This window comes from Cetorhinus maximus, chromosome 23 (genome assembly GCF_964194155.1).
Source record: "Cetorhinus maximus chromosome 23, sCetMax3.hap1.1, whole genome shotgun sequence".
In the NCBI taxonomy this organism is placed as follows: Eukaryota; Metazoa; Chordata; class Chondrichthyes; order Lamniformes; family Cetorhinidae; genus Cetorhinus; species Cetorhinus maximus.
Window position 1 is genome coordinate 9,357,967 of NC_135901.1, and position 22,650 is coordinate 9,380,616.

A 22,650-nucleotide genomic window follows, 5' to 3' on the forward strand; every position below is an offset into this window, starting at 1 on the left:
AACATTAAGAAATTGACTTTTACAACTTCATATGTGTGATCAGCCCATAGAAGCGTGACCCTCCCAGGCTCCTTCTTCGACAGTAATTCTTGTGGATTTCGGCCTCGGGATCTGGTTCCTTCTTTGTCGGTAATTTCCTTGGAACTCGGCCTTGGGAATCTTCAGTACTTGAATAGCAAGGAAGACCATTGGAACCTCTACTTTTATCCCCAAAGTGACCATTAACTCAAGTCAGAGTGGGGCCTGTTGTAGCATGATAATTGGTCAATCTGGTTACTAGATTAATTTAACTGGATTCCCAATTACTTACATCATCTTAACTCATTATCTCAGACAGGAGAACAATAGAACTGTTTCATACTGTCCCTTCATCTGATTCTATATAATCCCTTATTCATAAAGTTCAATTTTGAGGCTAAGCAGATTTTGAAGATCTCTCTTGCCACTACATTTATCTTCACATACACATTCTTCACATACATGCAGCAATTAAGGTTTTTCATCTTTACAGCAAATAAAACTCACCTTTTTCTTATAATTACTGATTCATTATTCATTCATTAATTGTAACTCAAGGCTCATTACTTATTCAATCATCCGTTGTTGACTAGTAGTTAATTAATACAGTAACCTTTAATTATTATATTTTGTTAATACAAGATAGTCTGGTTCAAAAAGACAGTTTGTGGAAGACAATAGCTTTGCTTCTTACTAATCTTGATCAGATTGAACAATGAGCCTTATCCTTGAGCTGCACTTTGGCAGAATATGATGTCCTGTAGCTTATCAAAATTAGAAAAGAGTTTCTTTGTTTAAACAATTTCTGCTAGCTCTGCAGTTTCTTTTTGGATTATACAGTGTTAATTTTTAAAATAAAGATCCGACCTTTTCAATATAATTATCTATCACTGATTCATTAACCAAGGTCATTACTGAATAATTATGTTTCATGACTAGATATTAATACAAACTCAATCTATATTCAATAAAGAAAAGTTACAGAATGTGAAAAGGCAGAAAGGTGCCACATGTAAGAGGATAAAATGTCTTCCTTGACATTGTCGGTTATAACAGTGAATACAAAATGAAAGTGATTGATTTTTAAAACTGAATTTGATTACCCAGGGCTACCTGAAGTTTCCTATAACAGCAATTAAACTTCAGAAGTACTTCGTTGGCTATAAGATGCTTCAGGACATCCTGTGGTATAAAAATGCATTTTTTTTTCTAATTATCCACAATTTTGGATATATTACACTCGGTCCCCACAACAAAATCATTAATAAAGATTGAGCCTTAACTTTGTTTCCAACCATGTCTCTGACACCATTTTGAATACTCTGTGAAACACCAAACACACCAAATCCTGAATTATTTGTTTTAAAACACAGTGAGTTGTTGTGATTTAGAATGAAATGCCTGAAAATTGTGTAAGAAGCAGATTTGATTCTATATTTCAAAAAGGAATTGGACAGATTCTTGAAATGAAAAGAAAATTGCAGGGCTATGCGAATAATTGGATAGCTGGCTTGAGCATGATGGGATGAATGGCCTCATTCTGTGCTCTAGGAGTCTTGTGTACATTTAAAGTGAGTGGTAATGACCTTGAACCCACTTCCTGTGAGGGTGGTAGAAGCAGAGGTGTTGGAATGATATCGAAAGGAAATTGGATGGGCACTTGAGGAAAATAAAACTACAGGGATACGGGGATAGAACAGGGTAATGAGACTAACTTGTTTGCTCTATAGAGAGTCAGTGTGGACTTGATGGGCCAAAAGGCCATCTTCCCTACCCTAATGACCCTATGATCTAAAGAAAGAAACTTCAGCTGCTGCAGTTCTCCAACTAACTGAAGTCCCTCATCCCTGGTGTCATTCTCTTAAATCCTCTCTCCAGCCTCTTGAAGAACTTGACGTCTTTTCTTCAATATGGGGCCCAAATTGGTCCCTCTCCAGAGGGATAGAGTTGAAAAGCAGGGAGGTTATGTTCAACTTGTTCAGAACCATGGTTAGACTACACTGGGAAGACTGTGAATATTTGTGGTCTCTATTTAGAAAAGGGAAATACAGGCACTGGAGAAGGGGCAACAAAGATTCACAAGAATAATACCAGAACTGACAGCATTTAACCCTCAGGAAAGGCTGGGGCATTTTTCTCATTTCCAGAGAAGACTGAAGGGTGACCTGATGGAAGTCTTTAAGATTATGAAGGGGTTCAGTGATCCAATAGGGATTTCATGAGAAACATCTTTGCCCAGCGAATGATGAGAATGTGGAACTCACTACCACAGCAAGTGGTTGAGGTGAATAGCATGAATACATTCAAGGGAAACTAGATACATACATGAGGGAGAAAGGAATAGAAGGATCTGCTGATGGGGGAGATGAAGAGGGGTGGGTGGAGGATCATGTGAAACATAAATACTGACAAAGGCGAATTGAGCCGACTGGTCTGGTCCTGTGCTGTAGACTCAATGGAACAGAGACAAATGTATTTATTTCAGATCTACCTGTGGTGGTAGGAAAAACACTACTTACAATCCAAGATAAAACAAATGTACTTCATCAGCTTTTGTGAATCTTTTCAGTGGAAATGTGCACTCCCAGGCTCAAAGAGCAATAGCCCAGTGGAGGCAAAGCTGTGAGACATGGATAGAAGATTGGCTAACTAATAAAAGACAGAGAGTTGGGATAATGGGGGCATTTTCAGGTTGGCAAACTGTAACTAGTGGAGTGCCACAGGGATCAGTGCTGGGGCCACAATCATTTACAATATATTTTAATGACTTGGATGAGGGAAGTGCATGTACTATCACCAAGTTTGCGGATGACACAAAAATAGGTGGGAAGGCAAGTGGTGAGGATGACACAAAGAGTCTACAGAGAGATTTGACAGGTAAAGTGAGTGGGTAAAAACTTGGCAGATGGAATATAACGTGGGAAAATTTCAGGTTATGCTCTTTGGCAGGAAGAATAGAGGAGCTGAATATTATTTAAATGGAGAAAGATTGCAGAAAGCTGCAGCACACAGGGATTTGGGGGTTCTCGTGCATGAATAGCATGAAAAGCTAGCATACAAATTCAGCAGGTAATAGGGAAGGGAAATGGAATGTTGGCCTTTATTTCAAAGGGAATGGAATATAAAAATAGGGAAATCTTGCTACAACTATACAAGGCACTTGTTGGACCACATTTGGAATATTGTGGACAGTTTTGGTCCCGCTATCTAAGGGGCATTGGAGGCAGTTCAGAGAAGTTCATGAGGTTAATCCCGGGTATGGAGAGATTTTCTTATGAGGAGAGTTTGAGTAAGTTGGGCCTGTACTCACTCAAGAATAAGCGGTGGCCTTATTGAAACCAAAAGATTCTTAGGGGGCTTGACAGGGTAGATGCTGAGAGGTTTTTTCCCCTTATGGGAGAGTCTAGGACCAGAGGGCATAATCTCAGAGTAAGGGGTCGCCCATTTAAGATGGAGATGAGGAGGAATTTCTTCTCTCAGAGGATAGTGAATCTGTGGAATTCTTTACCGCATGGGGCTGTAGAGGTTGGGTCGTTAAGTATATTCAAAGCGGAGATAGACAGATTTTTCATCAGTAAGGGAATCAAGGGTTATGGGGAAAAGGCAGGAAATTGGAGTTGAGGATTATCAGATCAGCCATGATCTCATATAGAGCAGCAGACTCAATGGGCCGAATGGCCTATTTCTGCTCCTACATCTTAAGGTCTTATGGAGACCGGCTAGTCGAGCAGAATGAAACCCTCCGACCCTCCCACTTCACTAACTGAGAGAATGAACATGGTTCAATCCTGGATGTGATTAACAGCAGCAATAACAGCAGAATCCAATTTTTGTCATCACTCGTGAACTTGCTGGTGTATCAGCAGGTTTGAAGAATGAGTGAATCCCTTCCCAAAGTCAGAGCAGGTGATTGGCCTCTCCCTGCTGTGAACTCGCTGGTGCTTCCGCAGGGTGGATGAATCACTGAATTGTTTCCCACATTCAGAGCAGGTGAAAGGTCTCTCCCCAGTGTGAACTCGCTGGTGAGCCCACAAGGTGGATGAATGAGCAAATCCCTTCCCACACTCAGAGCAGGTGAATGGTCTCTCCCCAGTGTGAACACGCTGGTGTGTCACTAAGTTGAATGAATGACTGAATCCCTTCCCACACTCAGAGCAGGTGAATGGTCTCTCCCCAGTGTGAACTCGCTTGTGCTTCTGCAGTGCGGATGAATCAATGAAGCCCTTCCCACACTCAGAGCAGGTGAACGGCCTCTCCCCTGTGTGTATTTGCTGGTGTAACAGGAGGTGGGACGACTGAGTGAATCCCTTCCCACATGTGGAACAGGTGAACGGCCTCTCTCCGGTGTGACTGCGTCGGTGAATCTCCAGCTTAGATGGGGATCCGAATCCCTTCCCACACTCAGAGCAGGCGAACGGTCTCTCTCCGGTGTGAATTCGCTCATGTGCCACGAGGTGGGATGAGTTAATAAATCTCTTCCCACACTCAGAGCAGGTGAATGGCCTCTCCCCAGTGTGAACTCGTTGGTGTGTCAGCAAGTTGGATGAATGAGTGAATCTCTTCCCACACTTGGAGCAGGAGAATGGTTTCTCCCCAGTGTGAACTCGCTGGTGTGACTGCAGGTTGGATGACTTAGTGAATCCCTTCCCACAGTCAGAGCAGGTGAACGGTCTCTCCCCATTGTGAACTCGCTCATGCTTCCGCAGTGCAGATGAATCAATGAATCCCTTCCCACACTCGGAGCAGGTGAACGGTCTCTCCCCGGTGTGACTACGTCGATGAATCTCCAGCTCTGATGGGGATCTGAGTCCCTTCCCACAGTCCCCACATTTCCATGGTTTCTCCATGATGCAGGTGTCCTTGTGCCTCTCCAGGCTCGACGATCAGTTGAAGCCTCGTCTGGACACAGGCCACATGTGCAGCCTCTCCTCACTGTGAATTGTGAGATGTTTTTTCAACTGGGTAACCAGTAAAAGTTCTTTCCACAGTCAGTGCACCAGGACCTCTGACTCAGCTCTGTGTGTCTCGATGTTTTACCAGTCACACTGATGTTTAAAACCTTTTGAAGCAGACAATACAGACAAACATTTCTCCTTCTAGATTCAAAGGCCAATGATATTCTGGTCCTCATAAACTAAGTGATTTTGTCAGATCTTCATGTGACGTTTGATTTGAGATTTCTTTCTGCAAATCCTCTCCTTCTAATATCTGCAAAAGGAGTTTACAAAAGTCATCACTGTCAGTACAGGATAGAAACTCAGAACAGGCAATTCTCGTTTCTATGAAACATTCATTCTTCTCCCATTCAAAAGTCATCCCAGACACCTACTCTCCATTCCCACTTTGCCGTACTTAATATTCGGCTTCCCAATGCTCCTGAAGAAGCGATTCATGCTGAGATCAATGGTCAGGGCTTCATGTCCTGGAGACAGGGACCTGAAAATATTTATGCTAGTCTATGTACATATAACTGACTAAAAATGTGTTTTAATCAGTACTATATTTTTTAAAAATAGAAATAATAATAAATGTGCTATATTACAGTACCATCAATAATTTATATAAAATGTCTACTATATAACACAAGGCATATCTACGTCCTATATTAATTTCCTGTCCCTTAAATGTCAGCCATCTCCTGGGAAAGCCACCCCTTTAATTGTGAGCATGAGGAAAGGAGCCATTCTTTTAGCCATATAATAAATATGTCAAGCTGACAGAGCAAAGGATGTCAGTGTCTTTAAGGGAGAGAGAGAGACCTGGGCCAACCTTTCCAGAGTCAGCGTCCTCCCTGGATTCACCTCCTTTCCCTTCAGTTCCTGCAAGTCAACAATTTAAACCCAGAATTAGAAAAGAAATGCAATGGGAAAGAAAATAAAATGTTTTACTCACAGATGTTGGGCACAGGAGGAACATTTGGTGTGTGTGAAGCTAAATCTTCATTCAGAGAGAGTGGAGCAGCAGCAGCAGTTTAACACCTGAAGGAAAGAGAAAAAGTTTATTGTTAAGGTGTCTGATGTGACAAAGAATAAAGTGAATCTGGGGACAAGGATGGCTTTGAGATAGTGTGATTCGGTGCTGCTGGAGAGAGGGGTCGAGTGTGTACATATGGTGGCACATGGCACTGAGTGAGAACAGATCTCCGAGGAACATTGTATGTCCTGGAGATACCTGTAATCCTGGGTGGATTCAAAACACGAGGGATGGAACTTCAGTTGGAATCCACATGGGGTAAGTCGGACATGGAGACAATCGCTGAGGAAGGAAATATGGCTGTGAAAGCGAGTTTTAGGAAACACCTTACCAAATCCCAGGGGGTAAATGGTAAGCAATGAAGGTGAACATGGTGAAAGAGACAAACAGAAATCCACTTCGGAGAGAAGAGCAATACTTCCTCAAGGTAGGCATTCCTGGAAGAGAAGTGGCAGTGATTTAAACTGTAAAATAAACGTAAAATACTGTGGATGCTGGAAATCTGAAATAAAAACAAAAATGCTGGAAAAACTCAGCAGGTCTGGCAGCATCTGTGGAGACAAAAACAGAGTTAACGTTTCAAGTTCATGTGCTCTGAAGAAGTCAAACAGACTCGAAATGTTAACTTATCACCCTACCAGCCTCCGCATTCAAAGGATCATCCTCCGCCATTTCCGCCAACTCCAGCATGATGCCACCACCAAACACATCTTCCCTTCACCCCCCCAGGCGGCATTCCATAGGGATCGTTCCCTCCGGGACACCCTGGTCAACTCCTCCATCACCCCCTACTCCTCAACCCCCACCTACGACACCTCCCCATGCATACGCAAAAGATGCAACACCTGCCCCTTCACTTCCTCTCTCCTCACTGTCCAAGGGCCCAAACACTTCTTTCAAGTGAAGCAGCATTTCACTTGCATTTCCCCCAACTTAGTCTACTGCATTCGTTGCTCCCAATGCGGTCTCCTCTACATTGGAGAGACCAAACGCAGACTGGGCGACCACTTTGCGGAACACCTTCGGTCTGTCCGCAAGAATGACCCAGACCTCCCTGTCGCTTGCCATTTTAACACTCCACCCTGCTCTCTTGCTCACATGTCTGTCCTTGGCTGGCTGCATTGTTCCAGTGAAGCTCAACGCAAACTGGAGGAACAGCACCTCATCTTCTGAATAGGCACTTTACAGCCTTCCAGACTGAATATTGAATTCAACAACTTTAGATCTTGAACTCCCTCCTCCATCCCCACCCCCTTTCTGTTTCTTCCCCCTCCCTTTTGTTTTTTCCAATAATTTATATAGCTTTCTCTATTCCCACCTATTTCCATTATTTTTAAATCTATACCTTTTATGCCCTTTTAGTCTTATTTCACCCCACTCCCACTAGAGCTGTACCTTGCGTGTCCTGCCATCCATTCTTAATTAGCACATTCTTTTAGATAATATCACCTTTGTTCCTTTGTCTGTGACATCTTTTGATTATCTGCTCCTATCACTGCTTACTTGTCCCTACAACCACCCCGCCCCCTACTTCTCTCCCACCACCCCCCCACCTTAAACCAGCTTATATTTCACCCCTCTCCTATTTTTACTTAGTTCTGTTGAAGGGTCATGAGGACTCAAAACGTCAACTGTGTTCTTCTCCGCCGATGCTGCCAGACCTGCTGAGTTTTTCCAGGTAATTCTGTTTTTGTTTTTATCGAAATGTTAATTGTTTCCCTCTCCACAGATGCTGCCAGACCTGCTGAGTATTTCCCAGCATTTTCTGTTTTTATATCAGATTTCTAGCATCCGCAGTATTTTGCTTTTATTATACTCTTTCGAGTTATCAACAGTCACAGATTGCAACTCTTTGAGTACAATCACAGTTCTTGGTTTTCCAGGAGTGGGATATGAACCCACAACCCTCTGATTCAAAGGCGAGGGTGCTATGAACTGAGCCACAGCTCAGCAGCAGTTTTATTAGGCAGTAAAGAGCAGGTTAACAAGCTCATTGTCTCAGCCCACATTCACGGCGTTGGCAGCAAAGGCAGCCTTTCTCTCCGAGTCACCGGGACCCTCAGGCCCCGCCCACTCTCTGTTGCGTCATCCAGATGGCCGCGTAAACCCACCGCCGCCCGCTGGACCAATATGGCGGCCGCTAACCTGGTGCTGGACCGGGAAAAATGTCCTGGAACTGCGATTACGGGACCTGCAGCGTCTTATTCCTGGATTGCGGCCTGCAGTGAGCGTTTATGAAGCCTCCGCTTCCTCCTCACCCCGACTCCTGGTTCCATTCCTCATTCCGCCCCATCGACACTCACCCGCTGAGAAACGCCTCCCCCTCTCTCGCTCAGCTCTGGTCAAATTGATAATGCGCATGCTCCAGCTAGAGTACAGCACTGCGCCTGCGCACCGCTCTCCTGTAATATGAATAGGGCACTTTCACATCCGCAGGGAATGTTGGGTAACAGCAGCGCCATTTGAATTTTAAAGCGGGAATAGAACGTAATTGGAACCCAATTGCGATAAATTAATTTTTAAAATCACACATATATCCTACTGAATAGGTGCTGTGCCATTCTTTATTTCTTTAAGTGATTTAAACCATTGCTTACTGAGCTTTTGAAGATTTTCCGACTGGTTCCCCTCTGTCTCTCCTCCCTGAAGGTGCTGACTCCAGCTCGGTTAAATCACACCGTCACTGGTTCTTTTCTTTCTCTTCTATCCCCTGATACCGAATATCCACTGTTTTATAGGATGATGCAGCATAGATTGAACCCATTCAGTCCATTATGCCTATGCTAGCTTTTTGAAAGATCTATCCAATAAATTCCACAGCCCTGCTGGCACTGTCAGGACAATGTATATCTGCTGTAGTAATGCAAGAGGTGAATGGATAAGGCTTTCCAGTTGCACACTTCTCAGACACACTCACCCCTGTGGAAAGATCGATTGACCAGTATATGAAGCAGATATTAAGGGTTCACTGATATAAAAACAGAAAGTGCAGGAAAACTCAACATGTCTGGCAGCACCTGGGGAGAGAGAAACAGAGTCCAGGTGACGAATGGATCTAGCCATTTGTGGGGCCAGCACCAGGAACAAGTGACCATGAAAGCTGTAGGATTATAAAACCCAACTAATTCATTCATGCCCATCAGGGAAGGGAACCTTCCACCCAGTCTGGGCCTACTCAAGACTCTGGCCTCTATGGAAGCAGATAGAGAGGTAAAAGGTTTGGGGCCCTTGGAGGGGGGATGATACTGAAGGAGAGGGATCTTATACATTGTCATGTCGACAAGAACTTAGACAGAACCTTCTAAAACTGACTTCGACCCATTTGAAAGACAATAACAGAAGGTGCATGCAAAAATCTCCAAGTTCCCTCCAAGTCACACACATCATCCTGACTTGGGCATATATTACCGTTCCTTCATCATTGTTGGGTGAAAATCCTGCAACCCCTTACCACACAGCATTGTTAAAGCACCTTCACCACAAGGACTGCCATGGATCAAGAAGGCCCACAATCACCTTAATGTGGAGTAGGTTGGATCATTTTTATTAGTCTTTTGCGGGATGTGGGTATTGCTGGCGAGGCCAGCGTTTATATCTCACTCCTAATTGCCCTGGAGAAGATGGTGGTGATCCACCTTCTTGAACTGCTACATTTATGTGGCATAGGTACACCCACAGTGGAGCTAGGAAGGCAGTTCCAGGGTTTTGATACACCAATAGTGAAGGAACAGTGATTTAGTTCCCAAGTCAAGATGGTGTGTGGCTTGTGAGGAGGCGGGGGGGTGTGGGGGCAGGGGTGGGGGGAGCTTGTAGATGCTGGTGTTCGCACGTGTCTGTTCGCCTTGTTCTTCTAGGTGGTAGAGGTTGTGTATTTGAAAAGTGTTGTAGAACAAAATTAATGAGTTGCTTCAGTGCATCTCGTAGGTGGTATGCACTGTTGCCACTCTGTGTCGGTGGTGGAGGGAGTGGATGTTAAAGGTGGTGAGTGGCTCAAGCGGACAGCCTTGTCCAGGATGGTGCTGAACTTCTAGAGTGTAATTGGAGCCACACTCATCCACTATGTTTGCTGGCCTTGCTCGCAAAAGCCCACGCCACAAAAATTAATTTAAGAGAACGAAATGTAAATGAATTAAAAGCCTATACTGAAATTATTGTTCTGAAAACAATATTTGTTTACATTGTAGGGGCTGTGTCTGTTTAGCAACCTCACTTGGTAGTCCCACACATTGAGAATTGTTGGGCTGCACTGTGCTGAAAACTGCTCAGAAGCTCCTCCTTCATCTCCACTCCTGTTCAAACTGATGCAACACTAAAGGTCTACTCAGGAGGCCAGGGGCAGACAAGGGCATCCAACTCCAATACTGAGGCAACTACTGATAATATTAAGTAGGTTAAGCAAAATCTGTGCATCGAGAAGCAAGAAAGAATTTCATGCCGTTGACTTTTTGTCAGGATGCAGTGAAAACCTTACAGACAGCTGCTGATTAATGGCGACATTAGTCCCACAATCCCCTGCGTCCCAGAAACCGCTCTATTCAACTCACGCCTTTCCCCAGGCGCTGAGAGTGCGCATGCTCCCCTGGACCAGCCGCTGGGCATTCTGGGCGGTCCCTTTGTTGTGAGTCGGACTCGGTGGAAATGCCGAAGAAACCTGGAAGCGGCGGCGAGGATGGGAGAGGCGCTGCAGCATCGCTTTAATGGGCAGCCCTGACCCCCAGCCCGGGGAGATCACCGCACGGCCGCCGGGCCCGGCCGCTCTCATTCGGCCTCTGAGAGCCGCACTCGCAGTTCCTGAGGCTGCACTCGCCCCCCGCTCAGTTTCTCCATTGAATCCTGTTTCTCTCCTTGTTTCTCCCAACTCAGATTCACCGCCTCATTTTCTTTTCTTCCTCTGAGCCCCTGAACTCCATCTGACAGGGTCATGTTGGAGAGCGGGCATTGACTGTCCTGGGAAACAACAGCAAGAGGAGCTCAGAGGCCGGAGGGGCAAAGGAGCAGCGAGTTCAGTCACCAATCAGGGGGGATTGAGGACTGGACCCTGAGTCAGTCAGTCAGGGGAGTCAGAGTGAACCCCTGGGGAATCAGCCATCTCTGAAAAATTGAATGAGTATCTCTTTTATCAACAACACTATTTCATATTTGTCAGTATTTTTATTTATTCTTTGTTATCTTAATCCCAGGACATCGCTGCTGGAGTTCCTCAGGGCAGTATCCTAGGCCTAACCACCTTCAGCTGCTTTATCAATAACCTTTCTTCCATCATAAGTCAGACTTGGGAATATATCGCTGTTCCTTCACCGTTGCTGGGTCAAAATCCTGGTACTTTCTTTCGAACTGCACCTACACCACGTGGACTACAGGCAGTTCAAGGAAGTGGCTCACCACCGCCTTCTCAAGGCAATTCCAGATGGGCAACAAATACTGGCCTTGTAAGTGACACCAACATCGCATGAACAGATTAGAAAAAGGAAAGAAACTAGGATTGTGTTGTTCTGGATTTCTATCCTGTACTGACTTTTGTGAATCCCTTTTGTAGGATATTTGAACAGGAAGATTTGCTGACAGGAAACTCAAACCAAACATCACGTCAAAGTCTGACCGATTCACTCAATACATCAGGAGCTGGATATCACTGAATGTGTAATATGGACGGAGAAATGTTTTAATCAGTTGCACAGCCTGAAAAAGCTTCACACCTTTCACAGTGGGAATAAACTGTGTGGACGAGGTTTGATCTGATCATCCAACATGGACAGCCACAAGGACACCGGCACCACGGAGAAACCATGGAAATGCGGGGACTGTGGGAAGGGATTTGGTTCCCCATCAAAGCTGGAAATTCATCAACGCAGCCACACTGGGGAGAGGCCGTTCACCTGCTCCATGTGTGGGAAGGGATTCACTCATTCATCCAACCTTCTGAGACACCAGCGCGTTCACACTGAACAGAGTTCAGTCATCTGCTCCATGTGTGGGAAGGCAATCGGTCATTCATCAAACTTTCAGAGGCACCAGCAAACTCACAGTGGAGAGAGGCCATTCAAATGCTCCGTGTGTGGGAAGGGGTTCACTCAGTCATCCTACCTGCTGACACACCAGCGCATTCATACGAGGGAGAGTCCGTTCATCTGTTCTTTGTGTGGGGAGGGATTTAATCGATTATTTAGTCGGCCATCCAAACTACTGACACACCAGGGAATTCACACTGGGGAGAGGCCATTCACCTGCTCCATGTGTGGGAAGGGATTCACTAATTCATCTGACCTGCTAACACACCAGCGAGTTCACACTGTTGAGAGGCCATTCACATGTTCCGTGTGTGGAAAGGGATTCACTCGATCATCCCACCTTCTGACACACCAACTTGTTCATACTGATCAGAGACCCTTTGAATGTTCATACTGTGAGAAGGCCTTTAAAAGTAAAAAGGATCTGCTGACACACCAATGAGTTCACACTGAGGAGAGGCCATTCACCTGCTCCGTGTGTGGGAAGGGATTCACTCAGTCAGGCTCCTGGCTGACACACCAACGAGTTCACAAGTGACTGTAGGGGTTGGATTCTGCATTTTTTGCTGCTGTTAATCATGTTCAGGATTGAATTCTTTCATTCTGACAGTTGGGGTTGTTTCTGCAGATTTTACTGGACCATATAATTGGGCTGCTGTTTATTATTCTGTATAGATGTCGAATAGCATGTCAAGCTTTGGTTTGAACACATTGTTGTAGATTTTTATCCTTCCCACTTGAGTGTTTAACATCACCTGGTTGGAGCTCAGAAAGGACAATCTGGGGGAGGATCGCACGGCAGGAACAGAACTTCAGCCTGGACACAGTCCTTCAGGGTCATGCTGAGAGGGACAAATGGCACTTTGGCCTTACTCATTTCTCTTCACTGACAGCAAAACCCACATGTGGATTAATCCTGAGGTGTGCAAGAAATGTGTCACAGCCACTTCTGTGCAGTACATACAGCCTAAAGATGACCAAGGTCAGGTTGTGTGGAGTCCAAGGCCACATAGAAAAATGGATGGAAAAATACAAACTCCCTATAAATCTAACCCTCTGATTTCTGGTTTGTCACCATGGTGGTTCAAAGCTCCTAGGTGCAGAGCAGAAGGCTCCTTTACAACTGTGGCTATTCAACCTGAGTCAGGCAGACTGGAAATGTGCTGTTAAATCAGAGATCTGGGTAAAACTGTGCTCTATCCTTGACTGAAACTTAAACACCAGGATTAAGTTTCCAGTTTAAAAGTGACTGTGATTATTCTGTGAAGTTTTAAAGATATTTTAGTGACAGTCCTGAATCTACCACTTTAAGCCAACGTCAACAACAACTTGTATTGATATAGCACTTTTAACATAATAAAATGCAGTTCAATTATATCGTTTAAAGCCTGTATTAAAATAACACATGCAAAAGTTCGCAAGATCGTGTTAACTGCTGGGACAATTATACAACAGACATTTGATCTCCAGGTAATGAAGAACCTGCAGCATGTTTCCAGGAACTCCCTGTTTTATTCATGTGTGCATTTTAGATCCAAGGATTTTGTTGCAGTCTTGCTCAGTATTAACTGCATCAGGTCCTTGTGTCCTTGTTCAGGCAGCAACAGAATTAAAGATTTAATGAACTATGCTACAAAGTTTTGTTGATTGGGAATTCTTATCAGTGATTTACTGTAACTCTGTCCCAAATTTTAAAATTGGAGTTTCAATTTCTGGGTCCAAATCATTTATGTAAATTGTGAATAACAGTGGTCCTAGCATTACTCCATGTGGAACACCACTTCTCACCTTTTACCAGTCTTGAGTAGCTATTCTTAACCTCTTCTGTCTGTTTTCTGTTTTGTAACCTGCTTGCTATCCATAACAGTGTGTACAATCTACAAGGTTACCAAGTAATTCACCAAGGCTCCTTTGACAGCACCTTCCAAACCCACAACCACTACCATCTAGAAGGACAAAGGCAGCAAATAGGTGGAAACACAACCCCCTGGGAGTTCCCCTCCAAGTCACTCACCATCCTGACTTGGAAATATATCATCGTTCCTTCACTTTTAATTCAACATCGGGGACTTCACACAGGAGAGAGACCATTCACCTGCTCCAAGTGTGAGAAGAGATTCAGGTCTTCGACACACCTCACAAAACACTTACGTGTGCACACTGGAGAGGCTGTTCACCTGCCCTGAGTGTGGGAAGAGATTCAGGTGTTCACCCCGCCTCACTGAACAACTACATGTGCACCCAGGGGAGAGGCCATTCACCAACTCTGAGTGTGGAAAGGGATTCACTTGTCATCCCAACTTGCTGAACACAAGCGTGTTCACACTGGAGAGAAACCTTTTGTCTGCTCCATGTGTGGGAAGGGATTCACTACGTCATCCCAGCATCTGACACACCAGCAGGTTCACACTGAGGAGAGACCATTCACCTGCTCCACGTGTGGGAAGAGACTCAGTCGTTCATCCACCTTGCAGAGACACCATCAAGTTCACACTGGGGAGAGGCCATTCCTCTGCTCCAAGCGTGGGAAGGGATTCACTCAGTTATCCCACCTGCTGAGACACCAGTGAGTCCACAAGGTGTTTGATTCTGCTGATATTGCTGCTGATAATCACATCCAGGACTGAACCATGTTCATTCTGACAGAATTCTGGCTTTCTGAATTGGGGTTTGGTGTCCAATGAATCACCTTTGTGTGTGCCAACTCCTTGATTTCTCCAGGATAAAAGGAGACTCATTGGCTTCTTGTTACTGACTGCTCCATTTTTGGATCTTTTTGGGATAGAAAGCTGACAAATCCCTGGATCTCACTGCCTACATTCCAGGATTCGGAAAGAGGTGGCTGCACCAATATTGGATGCACCACTTGTGATTTTCCAAAATTCCCTAGATTCTGGAATGGTGCTAATGGATTGGAAGGTGGAAAATGTAATCCCAATATTCAAGAAAAGCAGGAGAGAGGAAACAGGGAACTACAGGCCATTTAGCTGGACATCAGTCATCAGGAAAGTACTGGAATCTATTTTTAAGCAGTGGTAACAGAGCACTTAGAAAAGGACAATATGATTAGACGAAAGTCAACATGGTTTGATGAAAGGGGAACCGTGTTTGACAAAGCTGTTAGAATTTATTGAGGATGTAACTCGCAGATTTGATAATGGGGAACAAGGGAATATGTAATGATTGAATTTTGAAAAGTCATTTGATAAGGTGCCACACAAAAGGTTGTTGCACAAGGTCAGGGCTCATGGGGTTGGGGTAAAATATTAGCACGGGTGGGGGAGTGGTTAAAGGACAGAAAACAGAGATTAGGAATAATCATGTCATGTTGAGGTCAGCGGGCTGTTATTCTGGAACAGCGCAAGCAGCAGGACTGGGGTTTCAGATACTTACAGTCTATATTCAGGAATAACTTCATGGAACTGAATCCAATGTGTTCAAGTTTGTTGATCATACCAAGTTAGGTGGGTAAGTAAGCTGTGAGGAGGACACAAGGAGTCTGCAAAGGAACATGGACAGGTTGGATGAGTAGGCAAGAAGGTGGCAGATTGAGTATAATATGGGAAAATGTGAGGCTATTCACTTGGATAAGAAGCAGAGAGAAACTGAATCTTTCTTGAATAGTGAGAAACTAAATGTTGTTGTTCAGAGGGATTTGGGTTTCCTTGTACAAGAAGCAAAGGAAATGAACATACAAGTGCAGCAAGCAATTAGAAAATAAATGATATGGTGGTGATGATTCCAAGAGGATTGGAATACAAGAGTAAGGAAGTCTTGCTACAATTGTCCAGGGCTCTGGTGAGACCACATCTGGACTGCTGTTTACAGTTTTGACCTCCTTACCTAATGAAGGATTTACTTGCTTTAGAGGGATTGTAACAAATGTTCAGTAGATTGAGTCCTGGGATGATGGGGTTGCGCTATGATCAGAGGTTGAATAGACTGGGACAATACTCTCTGTGCAGTTTAATGGAAGATTCTGAGAATGTTCACGAGATTGATTCCTGGGATGATGGGGTTGCGCTATGATGAGAGATTGAGTAGACTGGGCCTATACTCTATAGTTTAATGGAAGGCTCTGAGAATGTTCACTAGATTGATTCCTGGGATGATGGAATGTGCTATGATGAGAGATTGAGTAGACTGGGACTATACTCTCTGCAGTTTAATGGAAGATTCTGAGAGGCTGTTTCCAAGATTCTACAGCTAGGAGGCATCATCTCTGGCCTTTCAGACTGAGATGAGAATAACTTACTTCACTAAGAGGGTTGTCAATCCTTGGAATTCTCTACTCCAGAGGATTGTGGATGCTCACTTATTCACTGTGTTACAGGCTGAAATTGACTGGTTTTTGGACTCTAAGAAAATTAGGGGTTATGAGGATTGAGTGGGAAAGTGGAGGTTGAAATTGAGGATCAGCCATGATCTGATTAAATGTTGGAGCAGGTTTTAGAGTCTGTATGATTTATTCCAGCTCTTGTTTCTTACGTTCTCCTATCTAACTCTGGATTATTTCACTTCTCAGACCTTTGGTTCCTCTCATGGACAAGTCCCAGCTCCCATATCTTCCAGAGGTTCTCCATCGTGCTGGGCTCAACAGCACGGAGACCACCCTCCAGAAAATTCCGCTTAGATAGCCAGGCCATGTCCCCCACATGGATGATGACAGAATCCCCAAGCAGATCGTCAATGGGGAATTGTCTCAGGCTAAACAACATCAAGGTGGTCAGTACAAACGGTACAAGAAAACCTTAAAAAAGACCCTTACAAACTTCTGTATTGCAGACCACCTCTCTGGGGAAAACACTGCAGCCGACCGGCCCATGTGGAGGCAAACACTGAAATTTGGTTCAGCATGTTTCAAGGACCATCTACTTCAGACTCGCAACATCCAATGTGCCCAGAGGAAGACCAGTGGTGGAGCAGCTGCAGAAGTTCCCCCGGTACCAACAACAACATGAACTGCCAGTTCTGTGGGCGTCCATGTCAATCCCACGTCGGACTCTTCAGTCATGAGAGGAGCCACAGAAAACAATGGAATCATTTACAGCTTGGACATACTCGAACAACAAGGAGTCTACCCCAACATGATCCCTGTTCTCCAGATTGGGGGACTATACTCTGTCTGTATGATTGCAGTGTTGTTAATAAAGTCAGGAAAAGATAATCTGTTGTTGTGAGCTTGATTATCTGGTGTCTGAAACCACAAGATTCAACATTTAGAGTCAACAAGATGAACAAGGAAACACATGGCCCAATACTCCAGCTCAATATTCCCAGGAGAAAGTCTGTTACCTAACACCTGGAGTGGGCAGAACAGAGAAAGATCCCAACTGTAAGAAACCCTCAAATCATTTGTAAATGTCTTTCAAATGCTGATAGGTTCCATTCGTCAGCTTCCATTACATTGAAGTCAATGGAAGGTGAGAGCGCGGTTATTCTGGAACTATAAAGAACAGTAGTTAGATCACAGCTAGAGTACTGAGCACAGTTCTAGTCAGGGGGCCAGATAAAGTGGGTAGGAAGGACCTATTTCATTAACAGAGAGGTCAATGACCAGGTGGCAGATTTTTAAAGTCATTGGTGGAATGATTAGCAGGGAGTTGAGGAATGTTTTCACCCAGAGGGTGGTGAGGGTCTAGAACTCACTGTCTGAAAGGATGGTCGAGGCAGAAATAGTCGCATTTAAAAAGTACTCCAAAATGCACTGGAGGTGCTGTAACCTACAGAGCTATGGATCAGGAGCTTGAAAGTGGGATTAGACTGGAGAGCTCATTTTCAGGTGGCACAGACATGATGGGCTGAATGGCCTCCTCTGTGCTGTAAATTTCAATGATTCTGTGATGACAAGTGGTCCTTGTGTTTTTATCCGAGACAGGCCTCAGGCCAGTCATTTGCTCCACCTGTTGATGTGATGGTTCGAGCTAAGAGGTGTGTTCTGGAATCTGTGATCAGAGGTTGTAATTATTGAGACAGACCCTAATTGAAAAGGGAAACTGAGAAAGGAACTGACCCTCCCACTTTCAAAGCAAACTAAGACTGAACCTGGTTAAAATCATATAAAAGGTCACAGAGGGCCCTCAGAGCTCAGTGGTGGATGATGGGTTCAGTACTGCAGTCCAGGCAGGCTGAAGAAGATAGAGACTCGATACAGGAGCTGAGAATAAGGAAATATACAGTTGCTGCAGCTGTTTCTGTTACTTGGTGGATCTACACCATCCAGACCGTTGTAAGCAGAGTTGAGGTGGTTCCGCAGATGTGTGTCATTTCTGGTGAAGACCATGTCCGTGGAACTCAGGTTGGTTGTGCGCTGCTGTTGGCTGGAGATCAGGCTACATCCTAGAAGAAGAGGAGCTGAAATTCCTTGTGAGGAAGACAGTGTTCTGAGTTGTGACTGAGACTGATGACATATAAGCGAGATACACTGCCAAGTCAAATCATAAGACCTGTCTTAATTGTATCTGCCATTTAATGTGTAATTTATCATTTATAATTGACCATGATTTGCCTTTTAATTCATGTTGAACTAATGCTGACTTTGGGTTTTAGAGTATAGATGATTAACTAAGAAAGTGTTCAGTGTTTGGTTTGCTTGACTCCCGTACAGTAAAAATTCTTCTGTTTAAATTATGGAATCTTGTGTCTTCATCCTTTCCATAAATAACTGAGATTTCAGATTTCTTCTGTTTTGAATAACAAGTTACTGGTCTCTCCTGAGATTATGGCAGGTGCCAGGTATCAGGAGCAGTAAATCAAATCTAAATGTCAGTGAGCAGTGATATGATTTATCTGTATCCAGTTCTATTTGAATACCTTTTGCTGAATGGGGCCCTCACCCAGTGCTCAGAATTGAACACAATATTTGAGCTAATCAGGGATTTATAAAGATTCAGGATAACTTCCTTGTTTTTGTATTCCATGCCTCCATTAATAAACGGAGGATCCCATTAGCATTTTTTAAAACAGTTTGATCAACTTGCCTTATCACAATGAAAGAAGTGTGTACTTTCATCCCCAAGTATTTTGTTGCTACACACTCTGTTTAAAATTGAACCATTTAGTTTATACAGCCTCTCCTCATTCTTCCTTCCAAAATGCATCACTGACTGTGAATCACTTTGGGATGTTCTGAGGGTGTGAAAGGTGTTAAATGAACACAAGAATTTTCTTTCTCTTTTACAGCTGATTTAAAGTTGTAGATTTTTCTCCAAAGATTAAATTTGGATCGATTAACTATTTTACTGCACAAACAACTTCAGGGAGTCAGTGAATTAAGAGGAAAGATCCCAGACAGCGGTTCTTCAAGGTACACTGCAGACCCAACAGCTCAATCAGCTCCACTCTCAGCTCAGGAGATCTCAACAACCCCACATACTGTCCACAGGGGTGTTCTCCTGGTGTAGTGGGACCAACATTCATGCTTTAACTGACACCAAAAAAACTGGATTAATCGGTCACTGGTCTGATTGCTGTTTGTGGAATCTTACCATGTGCATACTGACTATTGTGAAACAGTAACAAATTGTATTTATATAACATGTTTAATGTAATAAAACATCCCAAGGTGCTTCGGGGGAGTTATCATAAAGAAAAAATTAACACTGAGTCACACTGGTCTTTATCTGAACAGATGTCCAAAAGCTGACTGGAGAGGCAGATTTTAACAAGCATCTTTAAACAGGAGAGAGAGCTAGAAGGGTAGAGAGGTTTAAGGAGAGAATTTCAGAGTTTCATGCATGGGCACAGGCACCATTGGGGGAGTAATTAAAATCAGGGATGCTCAAGAGGCCAGAATAAGAAGGGTGCAGATATCTCACAGGATGTGTGAAACTGGAGATTACAAAGATAGGGAGGGACAGGGCAATGGAGGAATTTGAAAACAAGGATGTAAATTTTAAAGTCAAGGCATTGCTTGACCAGGAGTCAATGAAGGTCAGTGAGCACAGGGGTGATGGGTGAATGAGACATGGTCTGAGAAAGCACACGGGTAGCAGAGTTTTGGATAATCTCACGTTTCCGTGTTGCGGTGGGGTGAACGTGAGAGGCTGGTCAGAAATGTATTGGAATCGTCAAGTCTAAAGGTAACACGGACATAGATGAGGGTTTCAGCAGCAGATGAGCTGGGGTGGGGTGAAGACAGGAGATGTTATGGAGATTGAAAGATCTGGTATTAGTGATGGTGTGGATATGTGGTCAGGAGCTCATCTTGGGGTCAGATATGAGACTAAGATTGTGAAGAGTGTGGTTCAGTCTCAGACAGTTCCTAGGGAGAGGGATGGACTCGGTAGTTAGGGAACGGAATTTGTAGTGGTGACCGAAGACAATGGCTTTGGTCTTCCCAATTTTTAATTGGAGGAAATTTCTGCTCATCCAGTACGGGATGTCGGATAAGCAGTTTGATAATTTAGTAATAGTGGAGGAATGGAGAGGGATGGTGGTGAAGTCGAGCTGGGCGTTCTCAGTGTACATGTGAAAACTAACACGGTGCTTTTGGGTGATGTCGCCTAGTAGCAGCATGTAGATGAGAAATAGGAGGGGCCAAGGATAGATCCTTGGGGAACACCAACTTCAAGGACTTTGGTGAGGAAAGGGAGGTTGGAGATGGGGTGGTAATATTTGCAAAGACGGTGGTGTGAAAGGTTTTTTGGGGTGGATGATGAGGGTGAATCTAAAGGGGAGAGGGACAGTATCAGAAGAGAGACAGAGCCATTAACAATATCAGGTAACGTAGGGAAGTTGGGTGATCAGTGCTTTAAGTGGGGAAAGAGTAAAGGGAGAAGAAGGCAGGCCTCATGGACAAGATGAGCAATGAGGGGGTATGATGGGAGGTAGGAGAGAAACTGGAGAAAGATGTGAGTTCAGACAAGGGGGAAGTTTAAAGACAGAATGACCAAGTGGGCTAATGAAAGGGAGGGAAGCAGCTGATCAGATTGTCTCAATCTTAGTGATAAAGAAGCTCCATGAGCTCCTCACACTTGTTGTTAGGGGTGAGGATGGAGGAGACGGGGGAGAGGGAGAGCTCTTCAAAAGGAACTAACTTGTTTCAGAGATATTAAAAAGACATTACACAGTGTGGTTATCACAAAGAAAACAAACTTGATCTTTGTCCAGAATATTAGCCTCTATAACGAGGGTGCAGCTTATTAACAGACCAAATGAACACAGTTCAGTCCGGGATTTGATTAACAGCAAAATCCAATCACTGTTGTGACTTGTGAGCTCGCTGGTGTCTCAGCAGGTTAGATAATTGAGTGAATCCCTTTCCACACTCAGAGCAGGTGAATGGCCTCTCCCCAGTGTGAACTCGCTGGTGTCTTAGCAGGGTGTATGACTGAGTGAATTCCTCTCCACACTCAGAGCAGGTGAACGGTCTCTCTCCAGTGTGAGTGCGCTGGTGTACAGCGAGGTGAGATGATCGTCTGAACCCAGTCCCACAGTCAGAGAACCTGAATGGTCTTTCGTCAGTGTGAACTTGTTGATGGTACATCAGTTCCTGAGAACTTTTATAGCACTTCCCGCAGTCCAGACATTTAAAAGGTCTCTCGTCAGTGTGAACTCGCTGGTGTGTCATCAGGTTGGATGAATTAATGAATGCCTTCCCACACACAGAGCAGGTGAACAGTGTCTCCCTAGTGTGAACTCGATGGTGTGTCCGCAGGGTGTATGAGTGAGTGAATCCCTTCCCACGCACAGAGCAGGTGAACGGTCTCTCCCTAGTGTGAACTCGCTGGTGTGTCAGCAGAGTGGTTGACTTAGTGAACCCCATTCCACAGACAGAGCAGGTGAATGGCCTCTTTCCTGTGTGAGTGCGCTGATGAGTTTCCAGTTCTGATGGGTAATTAAATCCCATCCCACAGTCACCACATTTCCACAGTTTCTCCCTGTTGTGACTGCATTTATGTTTTGAAAGGCCAGATGATTGGTTGAAGCTTTGACTACACACAGAACACATGTACAGTTTCTCCCCACTGTGAACGATGCTTGTTCCTTCCATGTTCAAATTCTGATGATACTCATGATAAATTGGGCGACTGCATCAAATCCTGGTGTGATGTTTGGAAAATCCTCACTTTCTAATACCGTGTCAAATCGATCGAAAACAGGGAAAAAAGAGTGAGAGAGAACCCACAAAAACGCAAGGCAGGTTGTGAAATTGAGCTGATTGAATCTGGCAATTTGTGAGGCCAGCACCAGGAAAAAATGACCATGAAAACTGCTGGATTGTCATCAAAACCCAACTGGTTCATTAATGTCCTTCAGGGAAGGGAAGGGTGTGTGTGGACCTACACACAACTCTGGCCTCAATGGGAGGGGTGAAAGGGAGAGAGAAAGAGGTGGGAGAGGCAGGAGGCGAAGGAGAGGGATTCTTTATATCAACAACTTGACCAGAAATACAGAACCTCCTAAACCCTCAACCTCCACCTCCTAGAAGGACCAGAGTAGCAGGGGACCAAGGTAGCAGGTGTATGTGAACACCATCACCTCCAAGTTCCCCTCCAAGTCACAGACCATCCTGACTTGTCTGACATCCAGTACTGGATGAACAGAAATTACCTCCACTTAAATATTGGGAAGATTGAAACCATTGTCTTCAGTCCCCATTACAAACTCCACTCCCTAATCAATGACTCCATACCTCTCCCTGGCAACT

The 22,650-nt window shown here is 44.4% G+C and overlaps 2 protein-coding genes and 1 long non-coding RNA gene across 3 annotated transcripts in view; 1 reads left to right on the forward strand and 2 right to left on the reverse strand.

The window, feature by feature from the left end:
- LOC144698212 (uncharacterized) overlaps positions 1-22,650 on the reverse strand; it is a 298,967-nt gene that overhangs the window by 257,700 nt on the left and 18,617 nt on the right. The gene's annotated exons all lie outside the window — the stretch shown is intronic.
- Positions 1-22,650, reverse strand: part of LOC144696877 (uncharacterized) — a 45,199-nt gene that overhangs the window by 7,791 nt on the left and 14,758 nt on the right. Inside the window, 2 exon segments of the mRNA XM_078568588.1 lie at positions 3,934-4,788; positions 21,212-21,880. Of these exon segments, the coding sequence (XP_078424714.1) occupies positions 3,934-4,788; positions 21,212-21,880 (1,524 nt within the window).
- LOC144696889 (uncharacterized) lies at positions 14,870-18,624 on the forward strand. The gene is made up of 2 exons (XR_013580273.1): positions 14,870-15,008; positions 16,525-18,624. It is a non-coding gene; the product is annotated as an uncharacterized LOC144696889 (long non-coding RNA).